The sequence below is a fragment of the Euprymna scolopes genome, chromosome 26 (assembly GCF_053919585.1).
Source record: "Euprymna scolopes isolate OS-2025 chromosome 26, ASM5391958v1, whole genome shotgun sequence".
NCBI classification, from domain to species: domain Eukaryota; kingdom Metazoa; phylum Mollusca; class Cephalopoda; order Sepiida; family Sepiolidae; genus Euprymna; species Euprymna scolopes.
This window is the reverse complement of record NC_136507.1, coordinates 16,506,531-16,532,303: the sequence shown is the minus strand read 5'-3', so window position 1 is coordinate 16,532,303 and position 25,773 is coordinate 16,506,531. Positions and strand designations below refer to the sequence as shown.

Below are 25,773 nucleotides of genomic sequence, written 5' to 3'. Positions count from 1 at the left end.
TCAATCACGATATTCAAGTGAAATTACACATTTATAAACGCCTAAACTTTATACAAGAACATTCTACAGTGATCAAGTGACAAAAATATCACAATCTCATACGCAGGCCAAATGACCTATTCATTTCAGCAGACGGTGCTCAACTGTTAAGAAACAGAACATCTTATGTAGTCCGCATTGCTTTTTCATGTTTTAAAGGACACAGAATTTCTTTTGCCTATTAAACTTAGTCTTGAAAGTCCAAGGCTATAGATAGGAGGAAAACAGTCAGCAGGAACAGAGTTCCACAAGCCTGTAGTTCTTGGAATATACACATGTAATGTTTTTTTTATTTTTGGAGAGAAATAGTTAACACATTAGAAAGAGATTACTAATCTCTCAACTAATTAGTTAATTATCTTATTGAGAATAAATGGGTAGATACAGCTAACAGGGATCTTAGGAGGCATTTCGCTCTTGGCAATTATCACTGTTCTCCTTTCAGTTATTACAGCTTATATGGATGTTGCTCAGGACACATTGCCAATAGGCAATGTGTCCTGAGCAACATCCATAGATAAACCGACCTGAAACCTTTGTTTGTCAACCTCGATATCTGTGATGTTATGCATCATGTCTACTGATGGCTCTTTGTTTTTATTCTACTTTGACTTGTTTAAAGTCATACCTAACCGTCAGATTTTTTTTCTAGTCATTTTTGTGGGAATTGGTTTATTTCCCAAACTTTGTATCACTTTGATCAGCGCTTAGTTCAACCCATGTCAAGGTTAACACTAGCTTATGTAATAACTATCCGACATAGAGCCATCCATCATGTGAAACACACATATGGAAAATTAGTTGATGAAATAGTGAAAATATGAGCACAAATATGTTAAAGCTGAACCAAGATATTTCAGCTGATCCGTTTGACCACATTCATGTGGTCAAATAAATGAGTAAATAAGCTTTATTTAGCACAACTCAATATTTTATATGCTTCATATTATAACATGTTGAGTTCTGCTCAATAAGGCTTATTTTTACCAAATGAATATGGTCAAATGAATCATCAAAAATAGCTCGGTTTTGCTTTAACGTGTTTATGTCCATTTTTTCATTTGTCTGTTGCCATGCTTATCCATAATTCCATAAACTAAGCTTCTATCTATGACCCCCCCCACCCCATAGAACATTCATAACAGACACTCATCTCTCTACAACAACTTCTAACAATTTCTCTTATCTATCTGTGCTTAAAACGCAACAAATTCCATGAGCAATGTTTCTTCGAACTGCTCTTCTGTGGAACACAATACCACGAATCTGCTTCCAAGCTGACTATAACATAGCTGTTTTCAGATCGAACGTGAATAAGTTCCTGTTGAAAATGTCCTTGTAAATAAACAAACACTACCCAAGTTTCACCATTACCAATAATAAGTATTTTATCACTGGCCATCTGACACTCATTAACACTTATTCTTGGGTGGCTTTTGGGCTTTAATAAACAATAAATCACCTACTTCTAGTAATAAAAAAATCTTCAAAACATTATATTAAGACATTTTGGGGAAATTGCCCGGTATTTATTTCAAGAGTGCTCAATACTCAGTAAAGAAATGATAATCCTCCACTTTATCATAAAAAAAAACCCCTATAATCTAATTACTTGTATATTTATATTAAGTAAATATATGTTCTTCCATCTCGACATGCAAAAAAGCCCCTTTTAAAGCCCATGAAAGAAACCATTTCAAGTGGTGAGGGGAAGCAAGAGAGCAAAAAGCAAGTGAGACAACCACCTTAGTCTTACCTCGCTGCCTAAAATGAATTCGGAAAAAAAAAAATGCTCCATTCTATAATAAAAAGTCAACGGTCAGTGTTTTTTTATTTTTTAGATCAGAAATAATAATTTATATATGAAAAATAAAATTTCTGATGTAATTAAATGATTTTATATGACTATTTAGGTGTCACAGAACAGAGATGCCATATTCCAAAAATCACAAATTTACCAAGATTTTTTTTTATATAGAAAATCATTTTTGTTTTATGATTTTTATGGATTAAAAGTAAATTGTAGCCATCACAAGGATGATTTTGATCTCAGCATCTATATCCAAAATTGTAAAAATAAAAATAAAGTTTGTTAAAACCCCACACAAATACCATGATGTATCAATAAGATATATCTTCAGGTTTTCCCGTGGAGATTTATTATTAACATCTTTAATGGCTGGGCATTTTTATAGTTTAAAAAAAAAAATAATTTTTTTAATAATCTCCCTAGAGACCGCATTGGTTCAGGTTTTCAAATCAAAATCAAATTTATTGACAAATTGACAAACAATGCCAAAGTTAAAAAAAAAAAAAAAAAAAAAAAAATTATATATATATATATATATATATATATATATAAAGACAGTTGAAGATATTTTCAATCACTGATACTAAAACGATTCATTTTGAATTACCAGCAAAACTAAAATCTATAGACCATGCCCCCATCAGTGTCTTTCTTATGTTTGTGAATATATATATATATATATATATATATATATATATATATAGTTTAATGCGTAAGAGGAAAAGAGAGAGTTCAATTCCATGAGAGGAGACTTATCTGGATAATGCCAAGCTCAACAATTATTATTGGAGCTTATACAATAGAACAACAGGAGTATGAAATGAAGTCACAAAATTATATATTGGTGGATATAGATTGGTTCATTTATTGAATAATGGAATACAAGCAAAATTTGGGGAATAGAATATATATATATATATATATATATATATATATATATATATATATATATATATATATAAAGGATTTTTATGGTTACATAATTTTATAACTTTTGAATAACACCAAACCTAGTGCCATTATTAATTGCTGAGCGTTTAGTTTGTTTTCTTTAGTTTAAACATAAACCATTCAAAAAGAAAACCAAAATACACTTCTAAAGTATATTTCTCCTAAACTCTAATTGTATGCTGAACAAACATAAATTAGGTAAAAGGGATAAATAAGGGATGGGGCAGAAAAAAAAACTGTATTGAGACATCATTCAGCCAACCCTTTTCAAGATTAACGTTGGCAACGGGGGAGGGAAGAGAGAAATTGTATAGGGAATAGGAGAAACAGCCCTTATTTATCCCTTTTAGCTAATTTATATTTGTTCAACACGCAATTAGAGCTTAGGAGAAATATACTTTAGAAGTGTATTTTGGTTTTCTTTTTAAAAGTTTCTTTTTAATGGTTTATGTTTAAACTATAAAAAAAAAAAAAAAAAAAACTATACCCTCAGCAATTAATAATGGCACTACATTCGGTGTTATTCAAAAGTTATATATATATATATATATATATATATATAAAATGATTTTTTTTTATGGTAATCCAAAAATTAAAAAAACAAAAAGCAGCAACATAGATTTTTAAAGATTCAGAAATAAGAAATTAGTACGGAATCAGTAATCATATCAGAAATGGGAAAAATATTGGAATCATCCCATCACTAATGGGGAGGATTGTTTATCGCACTTCATTGCTTTCTGTCGAACACATTCTTTGGCAGAAATGACAATTTTTGGGCATGATGCTGTCATACCATTTTCTGGATGAACCTCTTGGAATCTGGTGTAATTGATTTTACCAGTTCCTTAGATTATAAATAGACTTTTTTTTTAATGCTTCTGTTATACTCACTACATTAGTACTGTTTTCATCTTTTTTTTTTTTTCTTTTGAGTACTGCTACCTGAACTTGGGGTAGTATAAATCAGGAGCTTTTTTTTTTTTAAATTATTTATTCAACAATTTAATATTCCTAGCAGTACTATTCACGGTAACATGTAGTTTGTTTATAATGGCATTGTAAATCTTCCTTATATACGCCTGAAGGTGAACCATAGCCAAAGTTCTGCTGAACAAAAGGGTCTGTCAGTAACTGGAATTTGGAAAATTAGGAACTTTTTGGAGAATCGGTATCGGAAAAATTTGTGCATATTTTCCGATGAAAAAAATGATTCCTTTAATTATCTTTTTTTTTTTTTTTTATTTGATTTTGTTTTAAAAAAAATCTTCCACTGCTAGTAGTAATAATAAATAAATATTTATTGATTTTAAACTACTAGCAAAGCTAAAATTTATACCCCCCCCCTCCTCACACATGTGTTTTTGCCTTTGAGAGAGCTATGTGCACATTTAACATCTGTTTTTTACAGTAACTGGAGAAAAAATAACTTAATGGTTAAGCATTTAAAGATTTATAAAGAACCGGAATCAGGAATTTAGTACGATATAGGTAATTGTATCTGAATTGGGGAAAATGTTGGACTCGTCCCATCACTAATGTACACACTATGACAACGTATGGATAAGAGTAAAACCTGGCCAATTAGGGTCGAGGGAAGGTGTTGTGTGAAGAGAAATAATACGAAAATTATATGATAGATGCCTAATGTAAATCTTAGAATCAGGCTTAGATGTGATGAACTCAGAGGAAGTTTAAATTTGGACATGTACAAAGTATTTTCTTTGATTTGCTCACACGCAGAAGCTAACACGATTTTATCTAAAGTAATAACTGAATCCTTAGGAAATAATCTTCAGACTGTAGTAGGATGTAACCAAAAATGGATGGTCATTTTCAATGCTACCAAAACAAAACTTATTTCATTTAAAAATTGTAAGACACCTCCTTAATCATCGATTCCATTGCTGATAGCATCCTTCCTAAGAACGCAACTCCTCCTAAATTCACAAGTAACATTAATTAACTCTTAATTCCTCTAAAAGCAGACGTTCTTGGCCTTCAGACCATTATGGTGAAAAAAGATACTAGCTAAGAGAAAATTTTGTTTAGTTCTGGAGTGACAAGGATGACTAACGACCCTCAATTTACCCCCCTTTTGAGTTGGCCTGGTGCCATAGTTTTTTGTTCAGTTTGAACTTACATTGTAATTTTGGCCTGAATAAACGATTTAATATCTCAAAGTGTAGTATCTGTTCTTTAGATGCTGCACTTCAAGTTCATGTTCTCTCTCAATGGAGGAGAAATCCTTCACGACTGAGACAATTTTTATTTTTGTTCCTTTTCTCCACATTAAAAAATGACCTCATTTTTAACTGTCCCATGAGGATGCAAAGTAAATAGGAAGAGCAGGCCAAGATCAAAGTGTAGTATATGTAATTTAGATGCTACACTTCAATTTCATGTTCAGTGGAGAAGAAATCTTTCACAACTGAAACAATTTTTTTTCCCTTTTCTCCACATTAAAAAAACGACCCTGATGTCTAACTCTGTCCCGTGGGGAGGCATTGTAAATAGGAACATTAATTGGAATACATAGTAGATACTGCTAAGTTTGCTGCCAAGAAGGCAGATTCCCTCTACCAGGTTAGAAAATTTCACATCTGCCAGTATCATACATTTCTATAAATCCACCATTGGCCCATTGAGTAATTGTCACATCTGTGCTGGCGATTGAAACCACTCATCTCCGCCTCTTGGCAGGATACAAAAAGTCTCCTGAGCTCTATTCTCTGCGTCTACGGCACAATGTGGCATCCTTGTGCTTGATTTGCAAGTGTTTTCACAGATTATACCTTAATGAACTTACTGTTGCTGTACCTCCTTAATGTAAATATCTCCAATCAACCAAACTCAAAATCCCACCTCTTCACTGTAGAGATCCCCAGATGCTGTAAACATTTATATTCTACTTTCTTTCCTCTGGCTGCTTGTCTTTGAAACTCTTTTCCCTGCTCTCTATTTCTCCGACTGTACCAACATGCAGAAATTTAAATATGTGAACAAAAATCTTGCTCAACACTTAGGATGTTCCCCTATAAATTTGGCCCCTAATCATAATAGCCACTTATGTCTTCATAGCAGTATGCTCTGTTTTGGCTGTACAAAATAAACAGATTTTTTTTTTTAAATGTACCTCCGAAAAGTTGTTTAGAAGAAAAGTTCAAATGAGGAAGTACAACTGATGAGGATATACTTCAAGAACCAATGGAAACATCCACGCTTATCCATTCTTGATGCATGCCAATACATTGTTCCCCGCATCCATTTTACAAACACGAGTCCAAGATCTCATCCTGTCTTTAGAGATAACGGATACTTTTTATAAGGTATCTGCATGTGGAGAAAATGCTGTATAATCCCCCAAAACTAAAACAACGTAGAACTTTCTTTTCTCTTTTTACCAAAACCCAAAAAAAAACTTGCATGAAGAAAAGATTCTTTCAAAGAAGATCCCATCTAGTGGAACAAGATACCACAAGACTGCTTCCTAACCGCCTAAAACATGGTCATCTTCAAGTCTAATATGAACAAATACTTGAATAATCAATTTCTCTTATCTAATATTCCACCCATTGTTTTTAGTCTTCTTGCGCTTACAATCAACCTACTGATGATTTCTTTATAATTTACCCTCGAGTAACCCCCAGGTTTTGATAAGCAGTGACCCATTAGTAAAAGAAATAAAAGTTTGGTTACACATTCACTGTAAACTCCCTTTTTATTAAATATTTGTATAAAAAATAATGTCAGTTTGTCGGTCAGTTGGTCATGCACAAATTTAAAACAAACATTTAGATAGGTCCACACATGAAAAATTAAATTAAAAGTAAAGGATTAAATTAAGAATAAAAAAATTATATTAAAAATGTTAAAAAATTTAAATATCAAAAATTTTAAAATTATATTAATTTTTTTTAAATTATTAAGAATTAAAAATAAATTGGAAAAAACTAAAAACTGAATTAAAAATTATGAAAAAATTAAAAGTTATAAATTTAAATTAATTTAAATTAAAAAATAAAAATATTAATTGAAATGAAAATTATTAAAACTTAATAAAATTGAATTGAATATTATCAAATTTAAGTCTTAATTAGCGTTTTCACTGTTAAATGGCCAAGCCGTAAAAATGTTTCTTCTTATGGCAAACAATGTTAATGAAAGAAGTACAAGTTCAACAGTTAAAAAAATCAGATGGCACAAATAAGAAAAAAATATTGAGGTGAATATTCTGAAATAGATATGATGTTTGTAAATGATTGGAAAAGTCTTTTTAGTGTTGAACTATAAACTTTTCTCCTTAACCAATCTTCAAGCTAATAACATTAGTTTTTTTTTTTTTTTTTTTTTTTCTTATTTTAGTTATTATTTCACAAACTCTTCTGCTGTGGGTCTTAAAAATATTCTGCAGTTTATAAAAAAATTTAAATAAAAAATAAATGAAAGAGTTGAAAAAAAAATTAAATTAAAATGTAAAAAATAATTTAAATTATAGAAAAATTAATTTTATTTTGATTTTAAAAAAATTAAAAAGAAATGTTACCATTGTTAACAATCATTTATAAATGTATACCTACAAACATTTTTTAACCCTGCGTTAGTCCCATGGGGTGCTTTGCCTCCCCAATTTTGCTTAAGTGCTCATAATTCCTAGTTAGCAACATTTCTTTTCCTTCCTCCCAGTACTCTCCTGACTCAGTGAGGATATAGCACATGTGGTATGGTGCAGTTGTATCTCGGTTTCCCTTAAAGATAGACGTCGCTTTGTCGTTCTGGGGTGTCCAATCACTCCAGCTGACTAACGTAGGTATGATTTTATGATTTATATATTTTTGTATTTTTTCAGTGGGAATGAAAATTTGTAGGTATAAGCGCATACTATGCACCATTAGGCTACTTTTTAATATGGAATTAACATGTTTTGGTATTTTCTTTATCATAAGTTTTGATAGGATTATTATTTTATTTACAATTTAGTATTCTTTCAGTCCTGTAACTATGAGCTTAGCTAATGTAATATATTACATTTTCCTTAGTTTTATAATTTATTTTATTATATTACTTTATATTAATATCAACAAAATACAAGTGATTCAAACTGTCCAACAGGGACTGTAGATATATCCCGAATCAGCAGGATAACTATTTTTTACAAAATAATAACATTAAACATTTTTGTATTGGGATGTTTACACACTAATGAGACTAACCATGTTTGGAACACTCAGCTGACTAATGCAGGGTTAAGAAAAAATATAAACATTCATGTCAATATGAAAAATGACTTCTTTTTTCCCTTTCTTCATGTTAAGATTAACAAAATTGGTTTTAAATATTTTCGTTTATCTATTTCCTTAATTTGGTAATGCAGACCCCCCTCCTGATTTCTTTTATGAAAAGCACAAAATACACAACAATTCACTTGCAAAAAAACAAAAAAAAAAAAAAAAAAAAACAAGAAATGTTTCTTAGAATAATAACTGACACTTGCACAAAAAATGGCATTGTAATCATGATAAATTTCATAAAATCCAAAATTAGTACTTTAACAGAAAATAAGGAATGATAGGACGTTTCTGGATTTTTGAGATGAGGATTGGTTATTCATATTATTCGGATTCATTGGACTACTATTTTTTTGTTGTCGACAAGGACCTGTGGTGCAGTAGTTAGAGTACTTGGGAAAATCAATTGTAAAAAGTGATATTTATCCGAAGATTGAAGGTTCAATTCTCAGTGTTGACTGAAAAGTACACTTGCGAATTACTTAGGACCTATATTCAGTCATGGCTGACAGAACAAGAACATGCTACCCTCATGAAGTAAATAAAGGGTTCCGTTCAATATTCCGTCCAAATTCCGAACTTCAACAGAAACATTCTCAAGTTCAACAAGATAAACCTAACGAAAGTCAGAGGTTACATCAAGCGAAACGTTGTGTAAATGACACTCAAGATAAGAACAGTAGTCCGATGAATCCAAATGATATGAAGGAATGATAGATTTTGAATAGAATTAATCTGAGGTGCAAGTCAATAAAATCTTAATTACATATGAAAATGTTCAGGGTTTTATTGATACTAGTGTTGGGACTATTAATCGGAATTGGAATCGGAAGAATCTTGTACTGATTTTCCAATGCCAAGATGATTCTTTCGTCTTTCTTATTTGATTTTGTTATAATATTACTCTACTGCAGATATTTATGGCACGAAACTAAGAAAACAACCCTTTTCATAGACATGCATCAGAAGTAAAGATGTGTCACTGAATTCCTGACAAAAGTGCATTGAGAACAGTGGTGACCATGTAGAAATAATAAATCCTAGAGCAGAAAAGGTTGTTCGTTTTAATGATACCACTCTCGTCTTGGTAGCTATTCAATTTTTTTTATTTAAAAAAGTTTTTACTTTTGGGACGATCGTCGTATAAAAAAAAGAAAAAAAAGGAAAAAAGAGAAAAAGGAAAGGAATGAAACAGAAAGAAAGAAAAACAAAAAAGGGATAAAAAAAAACAAGAAAAGAAAGGATGAAAAAAAGATAAAAAGAAAGAAAAAAGAAAAAAGAAAAAGAAAAATAGGGGAAAAAGAAAAAGGAAGAAAAAAACAGGAAAAAAGAAAAAAAAGGAAGAAAAAAGGAAGAAAGAAAAAAAAAGAAAAAGAAAAATGGAAGAAAAAGGAGGAAAAAAAAAAAATGAACACAATAGATCCAATGGGACTTTCCAAAATCCAAGACTTCTATCACAGATTAATTACCAATTCAGAATTAAATATTAAAAATGAGGTCAGTTGTTATTCAAAGGCGCTTACAAAAATAGAAATAAATGATTTGGCAGACACATACAGCAATTTTATTGTTGACTTTTTTTTTTTAATTATTTTATGGAATGTTATTAAGCACCAAATTTTTAGATTATATATATTTTTAATTACTTGTTCAATTTATAGAAGGGGGGGGGATTCTGTTTTTCTATGTAAGTTTAACATTAAATGATTATTTTCCTTGACTTTTCAACCGGTCTTTAACCAGAAAATCCTGTTTATAAATTTTTGAAATATTAAACAGAGTCATTAGAATTGTTTTTCATCTTCATGTCTCATGCTGCACACAGATGTTTTGTGAATGATGTCCAAATTCTCCTGTCTGTTGCCATTTCATCATCAACTTATCCCCCTGTGTCTTAAGTGGCCTACCGAGTGGACATTGATCTGAGACACACTTTGTAGTGTTACAGATGACCAATGGTAGCGGATATTGTCATACCGATTGAAGTGTCGGGAACAGGCCATTTAATGTTACTTCTATAGGAAACATTTTTATAATTATTTAATTTCACGATTTTGTGTTCAATCCATATAGTAATCAGAAAAAAATAATATTTTAAAGGATTGTGGGTAATGTTGACACACAATGGCCTAGAAACAAAATGGCCACATGAGTTCCAGTTTCACATGAGAACTGGAACTGAATGAAAGTGAAATGAAATTAAAAAAAAAAAGTGTTGTGCAATTATTTAAAATTTTTATTATTCAAATGAAAATTTATATTTTATTAATAAAAAAAAATTCTTGTGTAATTATTATTATTATTCAAAATTTAAGTCTGTAATTGAAGTATAATTGAAATTTTATTTTTTCTTTATTAAGCCATGGTCATAAAAAACCCTTAGCAATAGACAGAGTCTCCCTAGGGAACGCATAAAATTTAGGAATATCATGATAGACAATACAGAACTCCAAAAAGTAATGCCTGTTCATTCACACAATTCTGAGGCAGCGTGTTCAGGATTGCATAACACAATACAAAAGAAGATCACCAGTACATTTCTGAGCGAACACCGTCGTGATTATGCAGTGGATTTAATATGAATGTATATCATCGCAGGTTTGATCTATTCAACCGCAGCACAGGGCGGTATTTTAGCATTGCGGTGAGGCAAGAATGATGAAATAATCTGCAAATAATAGATGCAACTGTCACAATCCACCGAGTAGACAGCAGATCTAATCCAAGCAAATCATATACTCCAGAGAGAATAGGGTCGTGGCAGGGAATATGTAGTTACGTTATAGATGCTCAAGAGAATCAGAGAACACCTTGCCAACTCTGGTGAAACTTGGGCATCTGTATTCCAAGTGGGGATGAATCGTTGCCTTGTAAAGCCTAGTCAGCAAATGTTATTCATGAGGGACTTGGTAGCTAAAATATGAAACACGCAAAACTCCCTATTAACCCTGTTGGATATATAAGTGGTCACCAAACCTATAATTGCTAGATATTATTACTCCCAGATAGTTATGAATTTTGAGGATGGCACAAATGCGTCTTGAAACCAAATCCCACGGATGGAGACGAGAGATTGGCATCTAGAAGATAATAGCTAAATACTATGCAGCATAGCTGCCTACTTGTCAGAATTTAACAGTTGATTCTGTTGCTTACAGATTATTTCATGGTTCTTGCCCAACTGCAATGCTTAAATACCGTCCTGTGCTGAACAGAAAAAACCTGTGATGATATGCATTTAACATTAGACCCACTACATAATCATGCCAGTGTTTGCGCAGAGATGTACCGGCGGTCTTCTTTCGCATTGTGTTTTGCAGTCCTGAAAAAAGATTGAATTGTGTGAATGAACATGTATCACGGTCATATTTTCAGAGTTTTGTATTGGCTAACTATCGTAATGTTCCCAAGTTTTATGCATTCCCTAATTAGCTTAATAAACTATCTATTGCTAATGGTTTTATGACCATGACTTAAGAAAAAAAAAATAAAATAAAAATAAAAAACAGCATCTTGCTGAATTTATTTGGCCCAAAATTTCTTTCACCACATAAATTCATAAAGAGATGAAGAAAAAAAAAAGTTTGCAATGCCCCATATTTTTTTTTAGTGTCAAATTATTAATTTTAATAGTTTCTTATGTAAAGTAAATTTTGATTATACTTCGATTAAAGATTTAAATTTTGAATAATTATATAAGAATTTGTTTTTTATTAATAAAATAAAAATTTTACTTTGAATAAAATAGTTTTTTTTATATAATTACACAATACTTTCATTTTGCTTCAGTTTCTGTTTTTTTTTTACAAAAACTCACGTGACCATTTTGTTTCCAGGCCGCTATGTGTTAACATTAGTAGGTTGTGATAAAATCCTCGAGAAATATAATTACCGAGAGAATCATTAGATCAGTGCAAATGTTTTTACTCATTTGTATAAGGGGCATTTTTAAACCATTGTAATATATTCTATGCATATTGTTATCACTAGGGCTAGGAAAACAGCATATTCTTTTCATTGTTTTGTCTCACGAGTATATATCCAACACAGTTAAACACAGTTACACAACCGAGAACCACACCACTCTGTATAACAGCATATAAGATATCAACAGCTAGAAACTCGAGAGTCAAAACAATGAAAAGAATATGCTGTTGTCATAGCCCTAGTTATTACTTAAACATATCACCATAATAAATTTATCATTTTTCCTTTTAGATTATGAAAGCATTATTAATATATTTTTCAACCGTATTGTCACCCATGTTTAACTTGAAAACAACTCTCTTTAGTCATCAGAAAGGGGGTCATCTTCCATCATGATAATGCTTGTCCCCATACAGCATTACTAACCAAAGATCTATAAGAATTGAGTTGGGAAATCTTGTCCCATCCTTCATATTCTTCTGACCTAGTTCCTTCAGATTATCACTTATTTTAATGATTACGAAAACATTTAAATGGCCTTCGCTTATCACCAAAAGAGAAGACTGATTATGAGTTAGATTCATAGTTCACATCACAACCTAAAGAATTTCACAAGTGAGGCGTTTATAAGCTTGTTGATAGATGGAATCAAGTTATAGAGAACAAATGTCGTTATTGTTATGAAGATATTTTTCAAAAACAAAGTTTTTTTTTTTTAAATTTCAAGGTGGAAATTAAAATTGGCAAAAACTTGGAATTTCCCAAGGTTGTGGAAATAGTCTTTCTATGTACGCAGAGATAGTCACTGCATGCTAATAATTACGGCATCTAATAGTTTTAGGTGATGTTTAGATTGTGCTCTGTGCAGTTTGGATTATGCCTCATATTTGGCACATGATTCGTTCTCCAATAAATGCTCCTCGATAACGGAGCCATTGGTCTTGGAATGCCTGGATGCATGCAATTTTTAATGACAAATATTGTTAAAAACATGTTGAGAAATCATTAACTTATTAAAGATTTTCAAAAACAGTTTTTCATTTTCAAGATGAAATTTTAGATTGGCAAAAATTTTTGCATCAACATTAAACAAACACAGCAAAATAACCTCTCTTCCCTACACACTGTACATCTGGATAAAAAAGAAAGAAAAAAAAAACTTGATTGTTTACGCTGGTGATTTTTTAAAACCAATGCATTTCAGGTGAAAACATTATCACACACTTACGTGCCATGGCAAAGCTAGTATAAATTAAAAAAATTACAAACAATAATCGGCGCTTATGTCAACAGATCATTAAATCTAAGGGAGATAACCAGCATAGACATAGCAAAAATAAGCACATTTTGCAAGATATAATTTGGGACGCTAAAATAATCAGTAGAACAATGAAAGAATGTTAAATAAAAAAAAATAAAAAAGATTACACGATTACTGTAGCCAACTTCCGGAAATTGCTGAAGCAGTTTACGAAAAGGAAATAAGTTAGTGAAGTTAATCAACAAAATTAAAATATAACCATGTTAAGTTACAAAACAAACTTATTAATTAACGTACACAAAAGTAAACTGTTACAATGTAATGATGTTAATTAATCCACAACAAAAATTAAATAAACTTGTTTAAAACAATGGTAAGGGAGAAGTATTCCCTCGTATAATTATTGCCATGAGGGAGCAATATGTGATATGATTTTTCATTTCCATTAATTAACAAGTTTATTTAATTTTCGTTGTTGATTAATTAACATCGTTTCATTCTAACAGGTTGTTTACTTTTGTTTTGTGTGCGTTAATTAATAAGTTTATTTTGTTACTTAACATTGTTATATTTTTAAGTTCGTTGATTAACTTGTTTTCTTTTTGTTGAAATTTCCGGGACTAACTTCAACTTCACCTGGCGCTTGCAGGTACAGTATTCATGTAATCATTTTTTTTCTTCTCTTTTTTTTTTTTTACTGATTATTTCAGCGCCCCAAATTATATCTTGCAACATATGCTTATTTTTATGTCTATGCTGGTTATCTCCCTTAGATTTAATGATCCGTTGACATAAGCGCCCAATAATCCAAATGATGATATGTTTATTTGTCATGCTAAATGTGCTGCACAACCCTTCCACATTAAAACATCCGATAAAACTCAATAATTCGATACATTCTATTTTTCGTAATTTTTGGCACTTATACAGATTTTGCTATGACACGGAAATATGCAATAATGTTTTCACCTGAAATGTGTTAGTTTGAAAGATTAAACAAATATCAAATTCTTCTTATAATCTGAAAATTAGGTGCTTATTAGATAGTAATTGTAAGACAATTCAAATTTCAAAGAGTCATAAATATATATATATATATATATATATATATATATATATATATAAATAAATAAATAAAATCAAAAGGAGGTACATCTACAGGGAATCAATTTTAGCAATAATAAAGTTTCGTACTAATACAAGTAACTAGAAAGAGGAAACTAAGTGTTAATGCAATACAAAGTTCACCACACTCAACAAATAACGAAGAAAAACAGAGTATTCTGCATATAGACATCTATTTTTATTTATTTATTTTTTTTTTACAGATTCAATTCTAAATGAAAACAAACAAACAAAGGCCATTGTTAGAGAAAATATACTTCTACTCTCCTCATTTATGTCAAGCTTAGGTGCTTTGTTTCGGGAAGTAAAAGAAAATTATACATCATTGGATTGATATGATAATACAAATTAGATCAGCAAGAGGCAAGGGAGATAACCTCTTACGAGATTTTTGTTATATATTTTTTTTTAATCAAAATTTCTTAATATTTGTTGAAATAACAATCCATAGTGACTTTAGTAAATACGATTCTAATTACATATTATCCTGCTTTGTTATTATGTAGAAAAGTAATATTTAGTGAAAAACAAGTCATTTAAGATTTCAATTTTCGGTACTTGTATAGTTTAGTCAAGACATTAAAAAATGAAAATATCGAAAAAAGTTTAAATTGTATGTATCCATTATAGAACGAAGTTCTCCAAAAAAAATTTCACTTAATTTCATTAAGTAGTTTTTTTTTTTACAGCGGAAAAACACGTTTTTATGAGAGCGCGTTGAAGGCTGCCATCTTGGATTTAAAAAAAGATTTGTTTGGTTTTTAGAAATGAAAAAGAGAGATAACTCCAGTTAAAGCACTGACACCCTTCCCCATCTCTAATACTAGCTTTTCTTCGTAAAAATCAAACATTTTGCTCGGTATCATAGCAAATTGTTTTTTCGCTGTAAAAATAAAAAATAAAAAAATTTTTTTAAAAAACTACTTGATCAAATTAAATGAAATTTTTTTTTCGATATTTTCATTTTTTAATGTCTTGACTAAACTGTACAAGTACCCAATTTTCATATTTTTTTGGAAACGACTTTGCAAATGCAACCACCAATTGTCGTGACAAATAACACCCTACCTCATCCTCTAAACTCCTCAACTTAACATTCACAGGCAACATGAATTGGAACAAATACATTGAGGACATTGCTAAGGTAGGCTCCCTCTACCATGCTAGAAAATTACTCACACTAGAAAGTATGTTACATCTTTACAAAGCCACAATTTGTTCATGCATGGAGTGTTACTGCCACATCTGGCCTGTGTCTTTCTTTTAAACAGGGCTCCCCCAAAAAGGGTCTCAAATCTAATATGTTCTGCACTATTGGACAAGCTCTAACCTTTATCCCATTGCTACAGTGTTCCATCACTGTGTCTACTTTACAAGTACTTTGATGGAAATGTGCTTTGATGAACATACTCCTGACTAACCAGACAGAAGCGAGGGCCTAACCCTTCACTGTGAGTTCCCTAGATGCCGGAATGCTTTTTACTCTAATAGTTTCTTCCTCGGACTGCTAGGCTTTGGAATTCACTCCCTGTTTCCTACTTTCCTGAAGAGGTTTAAACGTAGTTTGAACAGACATCTTACTGCTTAACTCCCCACAGTCTCCTGTTAGACACGATCACAAATAGTAGTCTCTTACGTTCTAAATGTCAATATACCTTGTTTGGAATGAAAAAGCGCGGGGAAAAAAAAAAAAAGAAAAAAGGCTACCGTTTTAATATACGATTCTAATTTTATTATGCAAACTTATCGTGTAGAAAAGGTAATATTTCATTATTTCCAGTGAAAACAAATAAAAAAATAGTAAATGTTTTGTAACTTATGAATCAAAGCTCGCAAACTGCTATTTTGAAAATTTAGTGTTATCTTTTATTACTAGTCGTCTTATATAAAATGTGAGTTAATTAGCCCCCCCCCCCGTGTTTTTTTTTTCCTATCTACTTCAATAATTGTTTTAATTAATTGTGATTTATAATTAATTGAACAAGTCACCCATTGCTATGTATTTCTCTCGCCCTCCTCTCACTCTCTGGTGATTCAACTACTGTTTAACATTTCTTTAAATTCCTCTGTGAGGCATTTAAAGAATAGTGACTCTCTTAAGCATCAACAAATAATTTATACAATTGTATCTATACATACTATAAGCACATACCTAAAGTAAATAAAATAAGTTTTTTTTTTTTTTACTTCGAAATAAAAACTAGCAGGGCTACCTGGTGTTGCCCAGGATCATATAAAACAAAGAGAAGAAATGAAGTTGCATTTGAACATCCCTGCTATTCTTAGCATATTGAGCACTTTTTTATGACTACCTATTATCTTCTATACCGAGCAAAGCCGAGTAGATCTTGTATAAAAACAGTATAACAAAACGGAGTCACATTTTTTTCCCCCTGAGTGGCAGTCTTTGAACATATCTGCTCTATCCAGAATATTGAGCACTTAAAAATTGATTATTCATGAAGATAGTTTTCGAAGACAACAAAAATCGTGTTTTAAGAAAAAAAACCCAAAAAAAAAAAACGAACAGTTCAACTTGAAACAATGGAGGTAATTATTTTCTGAAATCTTAGGCTGATTTAGCAAAACATTTTTGCTAATTGTTTTTGAAAACGGATTCCATTAATAATTTTCTACCCTATTGTGTTTTGTAATTTTTTGATATGTTCATTACTGCAACATGACAAGTAGATACCATTGGTTTTACTTGAAATTCAATATTTTGATTTTCAAATTTCGCTCTAATAGCAAAGCACGGAAATTTGTTATAATTTTAACATTAATTTCTTTAAAAAATTTAAAGATATTTTACAAAGTTTACTTATTTTATTTGTTGCTTATCCGCTAGTTACAATATCAGTAATGTAAGTCCACACTATGTGAGCTTATAACCTCAGTCTCCAACCTCTCTAAAAATAACCACAAACAAAAACTCATATTTGGTAGTTTAGCTTATTTACCGATGTAAACGACTTCCGGCTTTGAAACTCCTTGAAAGTAAATGATATTACTTAATTTGAATTATATTCATTTACTCAATCAAACTGCTAATACTACGTTCAGTTAACATTACTTTTTTTTTTTCATTTGTTTAGTTTTAAAAAATATTTTACTTCATGAATAATTCTGCAAAAATGTTTCTGCAAATAAACATTGTCTTAAATAAGCATATTTATATATAAAAAAAAAAAAAAAAAATCAGTTTGTGAATATTATTTATTATATCAAAAAATATTTTCAGTATTTCTGTAAAACTCAGTTTACAAATATTCTCAGGTTTTAGCCTACATTTCGCTGGCCTCTTTGAATTCTTCAGAATAACACTATTAACTTCTGATAAATTTCAAAACCTAAAATCATTTGGATTGGTAGACATGGTATAAACAGACTATATTTTTTTTTGTATAAATTGACATTTGCCTTTTCTTTTCATAATTTTCCATCTAAAAAGACATTAAAAATTAAATTAATATAATTTTATGCTAATTGTGTAACTATTTCATAGTTAAGTCAGGGCTCTACATTGCGAGTGAAACAGTCGCATTTGCAAGTGATTTTTCAAATTGGCGACTAGAAATAATGAAACGCTTATCTTTTGGCGATTGTATTTCTTTCACTGACAATCTTCTAAAGCTCACCACTGAGTGAAAAATATCTTTCCAACTTTTTTTTTTTTTTTTTTTTAATAAAAAAAACAAAGTTAAATTATTTAAACAATAAAAGTTTAATAGAATATACTCGTTTATTTTTTTTTTTTTAACGAAGGCTGTTTAAGAAAATATCTGAAGAAATTAGAATGTTTATACCTTCAAGTATCAGCATAAAATTTGTATATTTAGAATTACACTTACTAAAAAAAAGACCCAGAAAAACAGAAAAATCTTCATGATGTACATACTCGTCACAGAATGAAGATGTCATATTCTAAAAATCATGTGGGTTTGGCTAGTAACTTTTCTATTTGGCTAGTTAATGAAAATATTTAGTTGTTAAAGGTTAACTAAAGATAAGTTTGTCTGTAGAGCCCTGTAAGTGTAGCTATTTAATAAACACACCAAATATAACAACTTTCATAAACTAAAGATAATAGACTTAAAAATAAATGATTATTTTCAATTTTTATCTGAAACAATTACAACTGAATTAAAGAAAAAAAAAAATAGTAGAATGTTTAAAGTGTAGGGGCTTTTGGCAAAAATGTGGACATTATTCACATTTTTAAAATTTTATTCAATTAATTTAAAATCTTTTTATTAACTCATCTAGAATAGTTAAAATTAACTGAAGTTGTCAAAAAAAAAAAATTGGTAAAAAATATTTTATGAAACCGAAGATTCTATTCAATTTTTGATTTTATTAACATTTTAAAATTAATTTATTTAAAATTTCATGCATCTGTCTTGACGAAAATGATGATTTTGTCATACTAAATTATTTTTAGTTACACATTTGAACGAAAGTAGGACACATAGCTGACGAAGGAAATTTTTTCCGAAATATTATACATGGAAATTTCATCCGATCATGCTGATGAAAGCAAGGGAATAATGCAAATATAAAATAAATTTTAAAAATATACATATACACTTTATTCATACAAGGTGAATTTGTAAAGCTTATTCCACTGTTATGTTTTACTTTCAGTTTGTGTTTGTTATACCTCTGCATTGTATTGCTTTTATAGACTTTCTTTAAGTCATTTTTAACCATTATAATTAATCTTTGTTTTAACTATTATAATTAATCTATTTGTTTTAATCATTATAGTTAGTCTGAAAAGAAATCAATACTAGAAATATTAACCTGAATATAATCTTTTTTATGGGCAAAAGAATTATTTTTCATATTTATAAAAAATAAAATATTCTTGAATAAAAGAGAGTGAAAATGTTTTCTTGAACAATGACCAGAAGAAAAAGATCACAAAAGACAGCTATTCTGTCAGAAGACACATCACAAGTCGAATATCAGATGCAAACGGAACTTTTAGTTTCTCTATCTAACACTTTCTTTTAAGTCATCAAGCAGTGACAGATTCAAATTCTCGTAAATTTTTTTTGTAAACCAGCAAAGAAACAAAAACGAGCAAAAGGCAAAAAAAAAAAAAAAAATGAATAAGCAGGAATATATGAAAATAATAAAAAAATATATGAAAATAAAAAAAAAATGAAAAAGCAGGAATATATAAAAATAATAAAAAAAAGAAAATTGACCTAGAATTGAACATAAAAAAAATCAGTAGGGCTAAAAAATGAAATAATATAAATCAAACTGAGTAGGAGTATTAGAAAAAAACCCAAAAAACTCAGGAGTATAGGAAAGAAATCAAAAAGAAACTGATATGGAATATAGGAAAGAAAAAAGACATGGAGCAAGAATACAAAAATAGAAATTTAAGAATACAGAAGAAAAATGAACTTAAAGGTACAGAAGAACATAAAAAAATCAGCAGGAATATGTGTGTGCGTATAAAATGGACAGAGTGTAGAGCCGGAGCATATAATACAAAATAAATGGATATATAATTTAGTAGGAGTATGTATAAATGAATGTATCAAATGACCAGGTATGTATCATAAAATAAAGAATATATAACAAATGAGCAGGAATATACAAAAATGAGGTGTATATAAAAAAAATGAGCAGGAGTGTATAAAAAAATGAGCAGGAGTGTATAAAAAAATGAGCAGGAGTGTATAAAAAAATGAGCAGGAGTGTATATAAAAAATGAGCAGGAGTGTATATAAAAAATGAGCAGGAGTGTATACAAAAATGACCTGGAGTGTATACAAAAATGAGCTGGGGTGTATATAAAAATGAGCAAGAATATATTAAAAAAATGAGCAAGAATATGAAAAAAAAATGAGCAAGAATATAAAAAAATGAGCAAGAATATTAAAAAAATGAGAAGGATATAAAAAAAATGAGCAAGAATATAAAAAAAAATGAGCAAGAATATAAAAAAAAAAATGAGCAAGAATATAAAAAAAATGAGCAAGAATATATTAAAAAAAATGAGCAAGAATATATAAAAAATGAGCAGTAGTATAAAAAATGAGCAGGAGTATAAAAAAATGAGCAGGAGTATATAAAAAAATGAGCAGGTGTATATAAAAAAATGAGCAGGTGTATATAAAAAAATGAGCAGGAGTATATTAAAAAATGAGCAGGAGTATATAAAAAAATGAGCAGGAGTATATAAAAAAAATGAGCAGGAGTATATAAAAATGAGCAGGAGTATATAAAAAATGAGCAGGAGTATATAAAAAATGAGCAGGAGTATATAAAAAATGAGCAGGAGTATATAAAAAATGAGCAGGAGTATAATTATTTTTCACTCTTCTAATAAGCTGTTAGAATATTTTCAAAAATTAGAAAGAGAGATGGGTAGCAACAATTCACAATAAAAATAAAATGAAAAAGAAAATACATACAACCGTCTGTAGGTAATAAAAGAAAAAAGTAAAAGGATAAAAATTTTTTATTTTGTTTCTTTTTAAATTACAAAAATCAAATATCAGCAATAATAAAATATAATAAAAAATGATAAAATGAATGAATTATTTTTTTTTAAAAATTGACTTTTATTTAAAAAATTTTTTTTTTTTTTTACTTTGGCCCCAACCCCCTCACTTTTTTTGTTATGTTTTTACAGATATACATATCTACAAGTAAAAGAGTGATTTAAAAAAAAAAAAAAAAAATGGATTCTTAAAATCACACAAAGTGCTCACCATTAATCGGTGGCAAGCGATTGTTGATTCGTCCATCTGGAGACTGGTAGCTGATCATATCATGCTTCGTAACGAGTTCATTATCCAAGCGACCATTTGTTTTGGTGCAGTCACCATCTTGTGCTGTGTTTGTACCTTTGTTATTAGTCTGAAAAAGGAAAAATGGGAAGGACTTTTATATAAAACAAAAAATTTGGGGGTCAAGCAGTGAGGGTGTTAGACATTTCCAATGTTATCTATATCTATATATATAAAAGCGAAAATGTATGTATGTATGTATGTTTGTGTGTCTGCTAAAAATTTTTGACAGACACAACAAAAATTCACAAACTCGGTACCATATTGAAGCCCATCCTTCGCTCGAAAACTATCAAAAAATTGGCCAAAAACGGTCATTTTTTCACCCCGAAATCGACAATTTTCGACAGGGGGGGGGGTCAACAAAAACGGTCCTCTCGTGACAACGACCGGTTCTACGCATGCGCCAGATGACGTCATGACCTGATTTACTTTAAATAGTTGAAAAAATGACTAAATTTCGTGTACGTCACGTTAGCTCAGTCGATTAGCGCGTTGGTTCTTTATCTAAAAGTTTTGGGTTTGAATCGTGGTGTGAGATGTCTTTTTTTTTTCGATTTTTTAAATTTAAATATTGAACCAGTTTTATTTAAGCCATTTTTCATGTAACGTTCATTTTTCTGGGTTTTTTTTTTTACTTCGCTTATCCACCCCCGACCAAACACCCAAAAAAACACACGGGTACCCACCGATTTTTTAAATTTTTATATCAAAACAGGCTTATTTAAAGCCATTTTTCACGTGTTCGTTTTTCTGTTTTCATTGTTCGTTTGCCTTACGTCAGTTTTATTTGTGTTTTTTTTTCGATGTTTTGATTATCCCTCCCCCGCTTAAGTTTTAACGTTTTCTTTTTTTTACTTCGCTTATAACAAACAAACCTACGTCATCATCGTAACGCTCGATGACTTCGGTGCGTGCACCTGTCAATTTGGTTCTTACTTAAATGAATTGAAACATCTTTCAGTAACTCATTCTGGTTGGCCGATTTTATTTTCAAACTTAGCCTCAGGGCTTCGGGTTCGATCCTACCCACTCCCCCCACCCCCTGGTTTCTTTTTTTTATTTAACAGCACACACACCTCCAAACACCCGGGCAACGCGGGGTCCCCCCGCTAGTATATATATAAAAGCGAAAATGTGTGTATGTATGTGTGTTCGCTTTTTGTGTATGTCTGTAAAAGGCTTTTTTCGCTGGACTTTTCGGTCGGCTCATTCCTTCTTAAAACTTTTTATATCACATCCAAATGATAATATCTATGAGTTTTGAACAGGGGTCGTCTGTCTATCTAATTTGCCCGACTTTCACGCGCTATTTTTTCCAGATATTTCGATCACTGCATGTTTCTTTCGCTTTTCAGTATAAACCAAGCGAAAACTGGCTTGCAGCCGCGTCATGTTTCAAGGTCAAACATCACGCGACTTAAGGTTCTCGCACCTGTTAATTTCATTTTATAAACGTTAAATTAAAAGGTTTTTCATTCCTCTTCTCTCGTGGCTGGGATGGCTAGGTCCCAAGGTTTTTTTCCATTTCGTTTCCATCTTCACGTCAAAGGTTTGGGTTTCAAGCCTACTTTCCTACTAAAACTTTTTTTTTCTTTTACACCGCCAAACACCCGGCCAATGTGTTTTTTAAAACAGAGTTGTTTTGATCACCCCCCCCCAATACACACCTACAAACACCTGGGCCACGCTAGTCTATAAATATAAAAGCGAAAATGTTTATGTGTGTGTGTGTGTATGCGCATGCGCTTTCGTGTATGTCCAAGAAAGGCTTCTTTCAGAGAACCGATTGGTAGCCTCACAACTTCTGAAAACTTTTTATATCACGCCTAAATGATAATATCTATGAGTTAACAACTGTCTATTTAATTTGCCCGACTTCCAAATGATAAATATTCAATAATTTTCAATCGCCGCATGTGCATTAAGCTTTTTCATATAAAAAAAAGAAGCGAACAGACTCGCGGTAAATAAAACACTGTCCCGCACTCAAAATTCATGTCATTAACTCGTCAAAAACGGGCACCTGCCTGGTCGCACAATTTTTTTTCACACTATTTTCCAACTGCAAGGCTTCGTTTTTTTTTTTTTTTTAAAACAACCAATGATTTTTCTTTTCATTTACACAAAACACACACACCTACAAACACCTGGGCAATGCCGGGTACCCCTCGCTAGTCTATTATATAAAAGCGAAAATGTGTGCACACGTTTTTTGTATGTCCGGCAAAGGCTTTTTTCGCGGGTGTGTTGGGGAGGGTACTATTTCTTAGAACTTTTTATATACTCTCTAGATTATAATATCTCTAATTTACAAAAGGAGGTCATCTCTATCTTTTAGTTGAACAACTTTTATTTTATAAAATTTGCGCTATTTCTTTTTCTCGCCTGTTTGTTCGGCTTTTTCGTATAAAGCGAAAGTATTTGAACAAATCGTGTTTCCCTGGCACTCTTCCCATGGACGTCCAGAAAGCAATGAACTTTGATCAATGTGGAGAAAACCCGTCATATCAGGAAATTGCTATTCATTTGGACACTCCCCTTTTTATGGGGGGATGGCTGGTTTTCCCCAACATCTTGGGGAAGCAAACAAATACACAGAAACTGGCTTGTAGCCAAAGTTAAGTGTGTGATTTCATTCTCCTATGGTGTGATATTTGACCTCATTAAATTTATGTACCTGTGTAAACTCATTCACTTAATTTTTTAATTGTTTAATTTGAACTATTCTCACTTCCTCTGGCCTCTTAGCGTCGCGGTAACTTATCAAGTTTGCTTTCACTTTCTTTTCCGCCTTTGCCTCAAGGCTTTAGGTTCAAGCCTACCTGCCTACTAACGCTTTTTTGTTCTTTTTTTTCATGTTCTTTTCCTCCTTCGCTGTTCGGGTGCGAGCCTGCCACTTTTTTTTTTTTTTTTTACCTCACACACAACTCCAAACACCCAGGTAATGCCGGGCACTCCTGCTAGTCTATAATATAAATCTCACCTGTATGTATGTATGTATGTTTGCCTAAAATTTTCGACAGAGGCGACGGATTTTCATGAGATCAGTATCGTTTTGAAACTCGACCCTTTGGACGACAAATATTGAAAAATTGGCTAAAAACATTAATTCCTTCACCTTTAACTGGGCATTTTTCTACAAGGAGGGGGTCGCTTTTTTCGACGATATTTTCGAAAGTCATCCCTTCTTTTCAATTGACTAGCTTTAATTTAAACCTTCGCCACGTCCAGTTTGGCAATGAACGCAACTGTGGCACAATGACGTAGCCCCTTTTAAGGGAGCTGAGAGTGTCTACATTAATAGCACCTATATCTAGCTTCTAACCTTGTGCCTGACTTTGTGATGAAGTTAAAAACGTTTCATGCAGGTGTTTTGTGAGTTTGGGAAGGTTAGAACATGTCGGCTAGGTTTGAATGATAGGTGTTATGAAACTTTTAGCGGTGTCAGAATCATTCAAGAAAGGTCAGATTTACACGCGGATATCTGAATTTGAAAAAGAAAGCATTGCGTGAAATGCATATTTCTCTCTCTCTTCTTTTCTCTATTTCTCTGATTCACTCCATTTCTCTCTCTTTCTGCATTGAAAGAGAGAATTGAAATCTAATTAAATTGTTGTAATAACAGTTGAAGGTTGCACCCCATATGCGGGGGGGGGGGGGGGGGGGCGTGGTGATTTGGTGTGCACGCAATGGGTCAATTAAATATGCTTCCTATTTGCTAACTGTTAAATAAATTATATATTTTTATAAAAATGCATTTGTTCACTATTTTTGTAAAAGTGTTCGATTTCAGCCTGCATTTCCTCCCATGAATGCGATGACAGAAAGCTGCCTGTAACGACGCAATGAACACACAAGAAGCGACCCATGCCAGACAGTTATAGCCAACGACATATCGACCCGTTTTTGTTGATGTTTCCAACATGTGCCTATCGTTAGATATTGTTGGATATCACTTATTCCCCAGGGAGCTGGCTGTGTTGCCAAGACGTTCATCAACCAAGTAACCCTCCCGGGGAAGTGATAGTGTCATACAACAGCAAAGACGTCACTTTTCCTCCTTCACGGTAAGGGTTCAAACTGACTTGCCTACTACCACTTTTTTTTTTTTTTTTTTTTTGCTCAACACACACCCAGGCAATGCTGGGCATCCAGGCTAGCCAATTATATAAAGGAGAGTTGTCCGTTAGTGTGTGTGTATGTCTTGCTGAAACTTTTGCAATCCAAAGCAGATAATAATGATTCTGGTACCGTCTTAAAGGGTAGGGACTTAGATACATATGTGAAATTTAGAACAAAATACTGATTTTTCCTACCTTAACAACCAAAGAATGTGATAGGGGTGGGAGGTCACGTACAATTGTCTCTTTCTAAACAATTTCAGCATCTACACATCCGTGAATCGCTTCACCTCCTGGATACGTTAAGTACATTAATTTGCAACGTCATGTTATGACTGTCACTGTTGTCCAATAGGTTGGGGTGTTTACCGAGAAATATTAATTTTTACGTTAGTGTTCGCACCCACCTAATGATGGACATTTTAAAAAAATTTTT

At 31.3% G+C, this 25,773-nt stretch overlaps 1 protein-coding gene across 2 annotated transcripts in view; it reads right to left on the bottom strand.

Moving 5' to 3' along the window:
- Nucleotides 1–25,773, bottom strand: part of LOC145247927 (palmitoyltransferase ZDHHC14-like) — a 355,339-nt gene that overhangs the window by 76,156 nt on the left and 253,410 nt on the right. For both annotated transcript variants that reach the window (XM_080109566.1, XM_080109567.1), the window contains exon 10: nt 21,136–21,283. In XM_080109566.1, the coding sequence (XP_079965692.1) occupies nt 21,136–21,283 (148 nt within the window). The remainder of the gene's footprint in view (nt 1–21,135; nt 21,284–25,773) is intronic.